Genomic DNA, 12,706 nt, shown 5'->3' on the forward strand with positions numbered 1-12,706 from the left:
ATAAGAGCGAAACTCCGTCTAAAAAAAAAAAAAAAGAAAAAAAAATTTAACCAGGCAAAGTGGCAGGCACCTGTAGTCCCAGCTATCCGGGAGACTGAGGTGAGAAGATGGCTTGAGGCCAGGAGTTCAGGCCATGTGGCACCAGTGCACTCCAGCCTGGGCAACAGAGCCAGACCCCAAGTCAAAAGAACAAAAGAACAACGTTCACAGTATCTTCACCAAGAGTAGATTTCATCTCAAGAAACCCCTTTCTTTACTCATTTATAAGAACTAACTCCTCATCTGTTCAAGTTTGATCATGAGATTGCAGCAATTCATTCATATCTTTGAGCTCTACTTCTAATTCTAGTTCTTATGCTGTTTCCACCATATCTGCAGTTACTTCTTCCACTGAAGTCTTGAACTCCTCAAAGTTGTCACCTATGAAGGTTAGAATCAATTTCTTCCAAACTTCTGTTAATATTGATGTTTTGACCTACTTTCATGAATCTGAATGTACTTAATGGCATCTAAAAAAGTGAACCTTTACAAAAGGTTTTCAGTAGTTTACCCAGATCTATCAGAGGAATCACTATGGCAGCTATAGCTTCATGAAGTATATTTCTTATAAGACTTGAAAATCAAAATAACTCCTTAATCCGTGGACTGCAGAATAGATGTTGTGTTAGCAGGTATAAAAACAACATTCATCTCTTGATACATCTCCATCAGAGCCTTGGATGACCAGGTGCATTGTCAATAAGCAGTAATATTTTGAAAGAAATATATTATTCTGAGCAATAGGTCTCAACAGTGGGCTTAAAATATTCAGTAAACCCTGCTGTAAACAGATGTGCTCTCATCCTAGCTTTGTTTTTTCATTTATAGAGCACAGGCAGCATAGATTTAGCATAATCCTAAAAGGCCCTGGAATTTTCAGAATTGTAAATGAGCATTGGCTTCAACTTAAAGTCACTAGCTGCATTAGCTCCTAACAGAAGAATCAGCCTGTACTCTGAAGCTCTGAAGCCTGGCATTGACATCTCACTATCTATGAAAGTCTTAGATGGCATATTTTTCCCCAATATCAGGCTGTTTCATCTATATTTAAAATCTATTGTTGAGTGTAACTACCTTCAATTATCTTAGCAAGATCTTCTGGACAACTTGCTGCAATTTCTACATCAGCATTTCCTGCTTCACCTTGTACTTGAAAGTTACAGAGACAGCTTCTTTCCTTAAACCTCATGACTCAATCTCTGTTAGCTTCCAACTTTTCTTTTGCAGCTTCCTCACCTCTTTTAGCTTTCGTAGAATTGAAGAGAGTTAGAGCCTTGCTCTATATTAGGCTTTGGTTTAAGGGAATATTGTGGTTTGTTTGATCTTCTACCCAGACCACTAAAACTTTCTCCATATCAGCAGTAAGTCTGTTTTGCCTTCTTATCATTTGTATGTTCACTGGAGTAGTGCCTTGAATTTCCTTCAAGAGCTTTTCCTTTGCATTCACAGCATGGTTAACTGGCGCAAGAGGCCTAGCTTTCAGCCTCTTTCTGCTTTTGACATGCCTTCCACTAAACTTAATCTTTCCAGCTTTCGATTTAAAGTGAGAGACATGGAACTCCTACTTTCACTTGAACACTTAGAGGCCATTGTAGGGTTATTAATTAGCCTAATTTCAATATTGTTGAGTCTTAGGGAATAGGTAGCCCCAAGGAGAGGGAGAGAGACTGGGGAAGAGGCAGGTCAGTGGAGCAGTCAGAACACAAAACAGTTATCAGTTAAGTTTGCCACCTTATATCAGCATGGTTAGTGGCACTTCCAAAGAATTACAGTAGTAACATTAAAGATCATTGATCTCAGATCACCATACTAGATATAGCAATAATGACAAGTTTTGAAATATTACAAGAATTGCCAAAATGTGACATGAAGACACAAGGTGAGCACCTCCTGTTGGAAAAATGGTGCCAATAAACTTGCTTGGCACAAGGTTGCCACAAACCTCCAATTTGTAAAAAATGCAATATCTGTGAGGTGCAGTAAAGCGAAGCACCATAAAAAGAGGTATGCCCGTACATGGAAATTTATAGCAGCTCTGTTTGTAATCACCAAAATTGAAACAACCCAGATGTCCCTCAGTCAGCGCATGGATAAACAAACTTTGGGACACATCCACCATGGATACATAAGAACTCTGCAGAAAGGAACAAGCTATTGATATATTCAGCGACATGGATGGATGGATCTCAAAGGCATTATTCTTTGAGATGGCTTTGAAAAGAAGTCTCAAAGATTTTATACTATATGATTCAATTTGTATGACATTTTAGGAAAGAAAAAACTATAGCAAGAACAAATCAGTAGATGCCAGGAGCTGGTGGGGAGTGGAGGGAGAAGGTGACTATGAAGAATTAATACAAGGGGTTTTAGAGCGTGATGCACTAGTCTGTATCCTGGCGATTATAGTTGTGGTAGTTATATGAATCTATCCATGTGTTAAAATTCACAGAACTGTACACCAAAAAAGGAAATTTTACTGTAAGTTAATTTAAAAATAAAATTAAATAGCAATATAAACTCATTATGTAAATGTAACACACTTTTTATGAAAGTTAACCATATTTTCAAAAACAACAAAAAATTAGTAGGAACAGTGGCATTGTTTTACATTTTTGTAAATCTCTTTACTGTCTAGCTTTATATAGAGAGCTGCGGTCTCGTATCTCCTTCTGCATTCACTCTGTTGTGATATCACATGTCACATCGTTTCTGGAAAACCTTACTATATATACACTTGAAAGAGGATGAGAGTGAAAAAAGCCAGTAATGTCTTAGTAGTTTTATGATCATAGTTTTGACCCTGTGGGCCACCTGAAATGGTCTCAGGAATTCCCAAGGGTTTCTGGACCCACTTTGAAAATCAATCGTATAACACATTGTTCCAAATTTTATTTTCTTAGCATGTTGACTTTTTTTTTTCCTGGCTGTATCCACATGTCCCCTGTGTTTACTTAATGGCTTTGTTCAAATTGCCCATTTTTTTTTTTGACTTAAATTTATTTAAAGAGGAAACTTTCTATATCTCCTATACATAGCCAGTACCACTTTCCCATACATAGCAAATACAAAAACAAATACGTAATGAGAAACATTTTAAAACTTTACTTCTCGGCCGGGCACAGTGGCTCACACCTGTAATCCCAGCACTTTTGGAGGCCATGGCGGGTGGATGACCTGAGATTAGGTGTTCGAGATCAACCTGACCAACATGGTGAAACCCCATCTCTACTAAAAATACAAAAATTAGCTAGGCATGATGGCAGGCGCCTGTAATCACCAACTACTCAGGAGGCTGAGGCAGGAGAGGAGAATCACTTGAACCTGAGAGGCAGAGGTCACAGTGAGCTGAGATTGTGCCACTGCACTCCAGCCTGGGCGACAGAATGAGTCTCTGTTTCAAGTAAATAAAATAAAATAAAATAAAAAGTTTACCTCTGAATCATCTAAAATCATCTCTGCATGCCAGAGTTTGGAAAGCACCAATGTAGAGAAATGACAATGATAATGATAGCTCATCCTGACATGTTACTCCATTTGTATCAACCCATTGAATCCTGGCAATTACTACTGTACAAGGCAGATAGAATTCTTATACTGTCTTTCTACGAAAACAACAACAACTTTGAAGCACAAGGACGTTGAAGAAGTTGCTCAGTTTTCCACAGCAAGTACATTCCAGGGCTGGAATTTGAACCCAAGCAATTTGGCTGCAGAGTCCAAGATGCTGTCTTGGCAGATAGGAAGCCCGGATTTTTGTTCAAATCCTGCCATCAGTTGGTTCTCGGACATGTCACCGAACCTTACTGTTCTCATAAATAAAATGAGAAAGGTAAACTACATCAGTGTTTCAAGTTGAAATGTCTGGTGCCCACGGGGGCCAGATAGTTAAGGGAAAAGTGGACTGAATCCAGTGCAATAGGAAGTGGTGGGGATTTTACATCTTGTCTGAAGAAAGCAGCTTCTAACAGTTTCAGCTGTTTTTTATTTTTATTTTTTGGCCTTTATTTTATTGTATAAGAGTCAATTGAGGTCTGGATATTTTTGTGTAAAGTTACTCAAGCTTTAGAACACTTGAAAGAGCCCGTTGTGCACATGGGCTAGCTGGTTTGTGACTCCTTGACTGGATGAGCTCCTCTTGACTTAGAGGATTTATGATTAAATGAGCTGTTTTTGTACACTGGTCGAAACAAAATCCAAATCACAGAAATAGTTGAAAACAATTATGAAAGGGGATAAAGACAGAACATGGCTCAACACAGCCTACATAAATATTGATTAAGAGCTGGGTTAATTGAAAAGCCAAGGTACATTAATAGAATAACAAAGTGTATTTCTTTGTGTTCCTTTTGTGTTGTATTAGAGTAAATCAGCAATATTTATCCAGTGCTAATTCTCAGTTTGCAGAGAGCTAATGTAATCATGAGATGAGCTTATTGAAATTCTTTTCTTAGACATAGACACTTGCCCAAGAATGGTGAGTATTAGGAACTTTAGTCAGCACTTGCTCAGAATAGTAAATGCGAACATGTGATTTATGCCATTGTGTGTAGAAAGTAATGTTTCCTGAGACATTTTCTATGCATATGTTGGCTGGTTTTTGTTTTCTTGGGGTGGGAGGAGGGTGTTGGTGTGTTGTTTCCCCCTCCTCTCCTTATCAGATTTCCTTGTATGGCGTTTGACAATGTTGCAGGGCCAGTTTCTCTGTGAATCCACAGTAAAACATACTGGTGGTTTCACAATTAACCCAAAAGTGGGTTTATGGCTTATGCATGTTTATGTGAATCCCTGCATTTGTTTTTATGTGTGTGTGTATATTCGTGAAATATCTGTTTGAGAGAGTGAGAAAAGGAGGGGAGACAAAACTTAATGACCGAATCGTGAAAAATGGGTTTATTCATTAATGATGTCATGAGGATTATATTTTCTCTTGGTTATTAAACTGTTTGACGGGTATTGTAAGCCATCCAGAGCTAGTCATGCCGTTTCTTGGAAAAGATCTGAAGCAACTAGTAATTGAAATGATTATCATTTGATCAGAGAGATATTTGAAAATATCACTCATCTACAAACTTGTCTCTTCTGGGAAACCATATTTAGTCAAAATGTTGCCAAATTCTCTCTTTACTAATGTTGAGACTGATACACCACACCACCTAATTATTTTCCAGTACATTCTAAACTTGATTTCTGGTGTGCCCTCTCCAGAAGCTGTTCCCATATGCTTTGAAACAATATCCAGCCTGACTTTATTCTGACATTTAATAATCACCATGAAATAACTATAAAATGCATGACAACTACAGATCTTTTATTTCAAGAAGATGGTGTGGTGAATCTGAGGGAAATCATCCGTTGAAATGGTACTTTGTAATGGGCCCCATTGTTTATAAAGTACTCAGATTTTTTTTTGAGCAGAGGATAAAAACACAGTTTCCACTTTGTCTCCCATTTAGTGGTAGTTCATATTTAATCATGATAAGGGAAAGGATTCCATTACTAAAGTTTTACTTTTCATTTTTGATAGAGTATTTGTTACTCTGCTGCTGCCCAACAGACTCTCTTCTCAAAAGCAGCTTGGAACCGGATGAGGAAAATTGAAATTTTAGATCCTGCCTTAAAACATTAAAAAAAAAAAAAAACCCAGGGCTTCTTATTATGTGAAGCTTATCCTAATAAAACTTTTTTTGTTCAAATTAGAGAATGTGTGTGTGGCAGGGAGGAGGAAAGTCAGGTTTGACAGCAAAAATTAGCCAAAATCAGTTGTGAATTCCTTTTGTTTAATAGTTTAGAGACATCTTCCTGTTGTTGTTTGTCAAAAATATTTCTAAGATTTTGTAAGCTTAGGGGTTTTCACAGCCAAGCTTTCTTCAGAAATGTAAAGTAAAAGAAATGAAAGAAGTCAGTTCAAGTTGAAATGTCAAACGCTTAAATAACTTAACAAACCTAGTGAAATGACCTTCTTGAGCCTTTTCCAAAGAATCTTTGGGTGAAGGGGCCTCTCTTTATTCCATGTATGGATGTCTATTAAAGATCTTGCTGGATTAATTCTGAGTCAGAAAAGTTGGTTGTTTCCTAGAAGCAATTAGAGATGCTTAACATTCAAATTTATGATCCGTAGGAGAAACTTAGATTTCAACTACTTTTCTTAGATTCAAAGACTTTCTCCTCACTCACCCTCTCACCCCCTACCCCATATGTATTTAAAGAAAAAAATCAGTTCATTTCTCAGCTTACAAAGTTTTTGAGAAACATGAGAATGTGTAAGTTTCTTTCAGTGGGAAGCACATAACATTTATGAAGTATTTCTTTTGGGATTACATCACAGTTTTATTTAATTTTTAGGACAAAAGTTAAATTCAATATTTGTATATAAGCCAAGGGAAAATGTACCATAAACATAGGAATTTTGGGGTGAGTCAGAGTTCCAAGAATCCTAGATTTACTTAGACCATTTATGTAGAGACAGGCTCACCATTAGTCATCTAGCTTTCACTTTTTACATTTGCAATTAATTACACCGAAAAACTAGCTTTCACCCAAGTGGTCAGATAGGTAGAGTATGAGCTTTGGCCACCAACATTAAAAATGGCTATTAGAATTACTGTCCTGTTTTTGGATACTTTCTAATTGTATAACAAATATATAAATTATTCCTTAACTAAACAACTAGCAGTGAAAACTCATTGAAATGAAATAGTTACTGAAGATTCTGTGTCACCAAAATGCACACAGTCTCCTTGCAATAGGTCAAACCACTCACATAGCATTTCAGCTGGGCCTTGTGGAGAATGGATCATTGACCTCAAACCTATACATAATGTTTTTTTGTTCTTCCCCAACCACCTCTTGTAGGATGAAGTCATTGCTGTTTCCGAAAAGGTGATTGTGAAGCTTGAAGACCTGGTCAAGTGGGTACATTCTGATTTCTCCAAGTGGAGATGTGGCCTCCAAGCCGGACCAGTGAAAACTGAGGCCTTGGGAAGGAATGGACAGAAGGAAGCTCTGCTGAAGTACAGGCAATCAACCCTAAACAGTGGACTCAACTTCAAAGACGTTCTCAAGGAGAAGGCAGACCTGGGTAAATATGACTCGTACTTCTAAATCTCATGTGTAGACATATATAGTAACTTAACTTTTTGGTTGTAGATCTTTCTGGAAACTCTATCGTTTATATATAAATATATTTAACATTTTTTTAACCTCAAAGGGGCCTAAGAATATGGATGGAGAGATGACTGGATGGGTAAGGGGTAAATGTTACCTGTTGGATCACAGGACCTTCTATGTGTGGAGCCTTATGTCAGGGTGATACAGTGGTTCTAAACAACTTTCAGTGTGGTGTCAAGGCATATGATTTAATTAAGGCACCTAAAATTGAATTAATCAAGAGTTTAAATACTTGCTGTAAGTATATAGTATGATATCTGTTAACACCATGTCCCAATTTCATGTTTTACATTGAGGGGAAAACAAAGTGAGAAAAAGGAATGAGTTCCTCAATGTGGAGCAAGAGAGCAATGTCAAAGCAGGGGATCCACTGGCCGGCAACCAATGACATGGATTTGCTTGAGCTTTTAACATTCAGTGATTACCATCAACTATATATATCTTTTTTTTTTGCTTGTTGTTTTTTGTTTTTTGTTTTTTGCTTCCTTCCCTCTTCCACTATAAGTTTAAAGGAGAACTTGGGCTTTGGAGCAGTTACCCTGTTTGGTGTTTGCCTACTAACTCTGCTGCTTACTTAGCTGTGTGGCCTTAGGCAAATAATTTAACTTCTACGCCTCAGTTTCCCCATCTAAAAAATAAGGGACCTTTATAGGGTTATTGTGAGACGTGAGATGGAAAGGGCAGAGCACATCGACCGGCATATACCTAGAGCTCCATCATTAATTCTATTTCTTTTTCTTGACACTTTCCTCTCCAATACGTTTTGTGTCCTATTTTGTGTCCTTTCATTTTTTTTTTCCTTCTCTTTGTAACCCCCGTGGCATTCACTGATTTTCTCTCCCAGCATTGCTCAAGATGAAAATTGTTGACCTCTGATTTAAGCTAGTTATTTCCTCTTTAGGCAAAGAGGAACTGCACTTTTAACATATTAAGGCATCTTTTTCTTTCATTTGTGCACAATGCTGATTTTTGCAGTCCTATTTTATACCTTAATGTGACAACTTCCTGGTTCTTTCTTAAACCCAGAACTTAACTATTACGACAAACCTAGGCAATTTATTTTAATTGGCATAAAGAGACTGAATAATACCAGTAACTGACCATGGCTTTCATGTGACTCTGGTTTGTGATGAGCTGTGCTGTGTTTTGGGAATAGCATTAATATTTTCTTGCAGTTTGAGTTTAACTATCAACAGTTTCCTGGCATCTTTTGGTTGATGTCAGACGGTAATATTCCAGATATGGCAGCCTGATTGTCATGTGCACATTTAGAGAAAATAATTAAAATAGGGGTTTTCCTTCTAAAGTCAAAGAGTTTTTTAATTCTCTTCCTATTCATGCTGTTACACTCTCCAGTTTTGTGAACACACAATGACTAGTCTTATGATGTGCAATAATGTTGAATAATACATCTGTTGTGTTACTTTCCTGATATGTGACCTAAGCTGTATTGCCATTGTCTTATGTTTTCCTTAACATTAAAACCTTTCTTTTGTTTGTTTAATTTTGTGTGTGTGTGTTATAGAATATACTGTTACTAATAAAAAATTAAACAGGAAACCCACAGGGGACAAAAGGATGTGTAGATGGTTAAGCTTGATGTCACACATATAAACAAGAGTATTTATAGCAAGGTTTATGTTTAAAATGGATAATTTATTAATGAACATGAAAATGAGTCTCATTTCTTAATTCTACTTAAAGAATTAAGAGGATAATCTTTCTGGATTCTAAAAAAGAAGGTTCATATTCTTCCTTTTTGCAACTGATTCTAGAAGAAATTGGTTTATAGTGAATATCCACAGTACTTGCAGGTAGTTTGGCCTGGAAAATCTAGATGAGTGGTTTTTAAATCTAGTTGCTCATTAGACTCACGAGGGAAATTTAAAAAACAGCCGTGATTATTGAGTCCAGCTTCTCTAGCTTCTTCACTTAGTACCACTAAGGAAAGGCCAAGGAATGTGCATTGATAAAAGAGTTTCTAGGTTGATTCTGATTTTTGTTTGTTTGTTTTGGTCTCATTTTGGAGACAGCTTTATGATTCATGCTGAAGAAGGGATAATGATCAACAGGAGAGCTGATTGGGAGGCACCCCCTGGGGAACAAGAAACACCATGTACTTAAAAAATTTTTAATGTAAAATACCTCTTTAAGGATAGAATTTAGGGTCTTGAAATTCTACTCAGTTGCTATGAACTGTGGGGAATTTGAGACAAATAGCTTTTGTAATTGGAATGCACACTGTGTTGTAATAATGTGGAAAGAGAAACAAAAACTTTCCTTAATGTAATGAGTTTCCATTATCTGCTTGATCTAAGGTTTATAAGTCTACATTGTCAGGATTTATACTGGGGAGATGAGGGTGTCATTTTCTGTACACATTCCTGTCCCAGCTGCTTTCTCTTCAGCCTTTTCCCTTCTCTGTCTATAACATCAAAATATTTGTTGTCTGTACTTTTCTTTCTCCACAGTGGTTTTCTTATCTCCCTTTCTCTTGGTCACACTGAAACCACCTCCAATACCACATTGTTAATGGAAATTCACACACTTATTAGGTTTTTCCTTCTGTAGAACCCTTCCAACTCCTCATTGTTCTCACCAAAGAAAGAAGATGAACTGTGAGATTACTTGAGACCCTCCCTTTTTTTTCTGGTGGAAGTAAGCAAAGAATGGAAAGATCTTACCTTTCTATGGCTAAAGTAAAACTCCAACATGTTACTGTCTTTTAACTGAGCTATTTCATAATGATAAAACATCAATAATAACAAAATAATTAGATTGGCTCGTAAAGAAGAGATTTTAAAATATAAAAGCTCATTAAATAACTTTTCTTGCTTAGTGTTTAGAGTAAGTTCCCTTTAATCCCAGTTTGTGTCACTTCCTGTCTCTCTCTGAATAGTAAAAAAAAAACAAGAATGTTCTCACAAATGTGTGTCTGCCAACAAATTAATACTCCACAAAGAGAAACTCTGCCCCACATGGCAGCTTCCAATAAATGCTCTGATTCAAATCACAACTCTTTCATTTTTTTTTTTAGCCCCTTCCCCCTGAGGGAGCACATTTATGTCATCTTTCTGCTTTTTAAAACTCTCTAGAGTTTTCATTTAAGACTCTTAATGGTTGATGACTAAAACTACAGATCTGTATAGTGGAAAAACTAATAATCTTAAGAAACACTTCTGAGATGTGGTAAATTGCATTATTCTCTTCCCTCCTCTTTGTCCTTTTCAAAGAAAGAAAGTTCAATATGAAACCAATGCAAATTATGACTTTACTCAGTGAGATGTTTTACCTTCTTTCAGAGTATTTCATACTGAAGTTTATAAAAAAAAATAAAGAAAATAACTATGTTAAAATAGGAGGGTTAAGGAATGTATTATTCATAAGCATAACGAACACAAGAACCTGTTTTTCCAGAAGAATTGGGTTGATTAAATCATTCACCACACAAGCCTCTAGTTATTTATTTTTGTCTTTAGAATTACAGTACTTAGCTTTTGTAATAAAGTGGACTTGATACCCATATTTGGTATGGCAGTTGAAAGTAGTCAAATGAAGAATTATTTCATTTTACAAAATTTTTAGCAAGTAAGGAATATAAACACTGTCAGTTAAGCATAGCAAGCTTGCATTTTTTATTCCTTGGGCTATAGTTTGAAAAAAAAATCAAATTATTTTATGTAGCACTGATTCTTACAGAGTTCCTTTAAGTGAAGTATGAAAGCTGCAGTGTAAGCTTTATTGGCCTATAAATATGTCATTATAGTTGGACTACATTTATATGCTTTGGATTGTTGTTTAAGCCAAGAAAATATGTCTCTACAGGTTGACTTTTTATTGAAGCCCTTTGAGGCATACAACAGAATGTATTTTAGGCCAAGGTCATTAAAACAGCATTTTCATTTTTTTGCAGCAGACTCATTGTCAATTATGCTGCCACAAACTGTCTGTGGATGGGCAGTTATGAATGGTTTCATCTCTAAATGTGTCTTTAGAAAAAGAAAGAAAAGATAGAGGAGTCTGAGCTGAAATCGAGAAAAAAGACGCAAAGATTATGTGCGGGGGGCTGGCTGAATTTAATGATGGGGGTTCCCTCAGTTCAATTTCTGTTTCTAAATCTGCCCCGTCAAATTGAGAAAGAGTAGCGTCCTCCTCCTTTCTGTTGCTGGGACTTTCACTGTACTTTTTGGGAGTCAACAGCATGGAGGGGTTAAATGAGCAGAGGGTGGGCTGTTGGGAGAATCTTGGCTCTATCTGTAGATCCGTCACCACTGGAAGAGTCACTGGAAGTCACTGTATGATTTTTCACCTACACGCTCTCATGAATTTATTGGGATTGGAAGACCTGCTTCTCGCTGGAATAGTCCTTCCTTCCTTTCTAGATTTAAATTTTATGTGTAGATTAAAGAGTCTTTGGAAGGTATTTGTTGTTTATATTTTACCTTGGATTGCTGGTTTCACTCTGCCATTTTCCATAACACTGCAACTTGGGAAATTTCTTAAATGATATATTGTTTATACATTCAGCTTCCTTGTGTGTAAAATGGGCAGTAATATGTAACTGGCTGTTTGTCATTGGATTTTTGAGAAGACCAACTGAAAATAAATTAGTTAATATCTATGGAAGCATTTGTGATATTGAAGTCTAAAGTGGTATTATTACTATATTATTATTATTATCAGAAGCAGGCTCTACATAACAGGGAGCTGTGCAGCACAAGTTTAGCTTACTTGTCCCTTTTGAATTTCCCTAATCGCATACACATTCTAGTAATTTAGAATAGGGTTTACTCTCATTATTGTCTCCCTAATGGAAAACTATTATAAAAGTCATTCAGGTTTTTGCTTGTTTATATATACATATATAAATATGTATTATATATGACTATTACTTTAACATATATTTATTTCAAATAATATATATGATATATACTATATAACATAATTAATATGTTGTATATTTATTTATATATCAATATAAGTTATATTTTATAAACTTTTATCTTGACTGAAAGTTATCTTAACTGAAAATTCTGTCAAAATAAGCTGAGCCATAAGTGACCAGTTGAATGGCACCTCTCAAATATTCTTACTTAAAAATTAACCATAGTTTTTACTTGGAAATACTGGAGGCCTTGTATTGCCAATGGTTGTTTCAAATCAATTTTTAGTTCGATATGTCAAACAGATTCCTGAGATGTGGACATGGAAAGGATTCTCACTTTTTGTTGAAGAAAATAATATAAATGTCTGTAAGAAACATGTTAAATGCTGACATTTTGGCATACAGATTTTTCACTGCTAATGAATTTATTAGGATTGAAGACATGCTTCTTACTGGGACAATCCTTCCTTCCTTTCTAGATTTAAATTTTGTATGTATATTAGAGTCTTGAAGGTATTTGTTGCTTGGTCTAACTCTACCATTTTTCTTAACACTGCAACTTGAGAAGTTGTTTTTCGTTTGTTTGTTTGTCTGGCTTTTTTTCTTTTTTTTTTT

The 12,706-nt window shown here is 36.0% G+C and overlaps 1 protein-coding gene across 3 annotated transcripts in view; it reads left to right on the forward strand.

The window, feature by feature from the left end:
• ARID5B (AT-rich interaction domain 5B) overlaps positions 1-12,706 on the forward strand; it is a 200,031-nt gene that overhangs the window by 32,853 nt on the left and 154,472 nt on the right. For all 3 annotated transcript variants that reach the window (XM_017542309.2, XM_017542311.2, XM_037743383.1), the window contains one exon: positions 6,892-7,117. In XM_017542309.2, coding sequence (XP_017397798.1) covers positions 6,892-7,117 — 226 coding nt within the window. The remainder of the gene's footprint in view (positions 1-6,891; positions 7,118-12,706) is intronic.

Source organism: Cebus imitator, unplaced genomic scaffold, assembly GCF_001604975.1.
Source record: "Cebus imitator isolate Cc_AM_T3 unplaced genomic scaffold, Cebus_imitator-1.0 Scaffold142, whole genome shotgun sequence".
NCBI classification, from domain to species: domain Eukaryota; kingdom Metazoa; phylum Chordata; class Mammalia; order Primates; family Cebidae; genus Cebus; species Cebus imitator.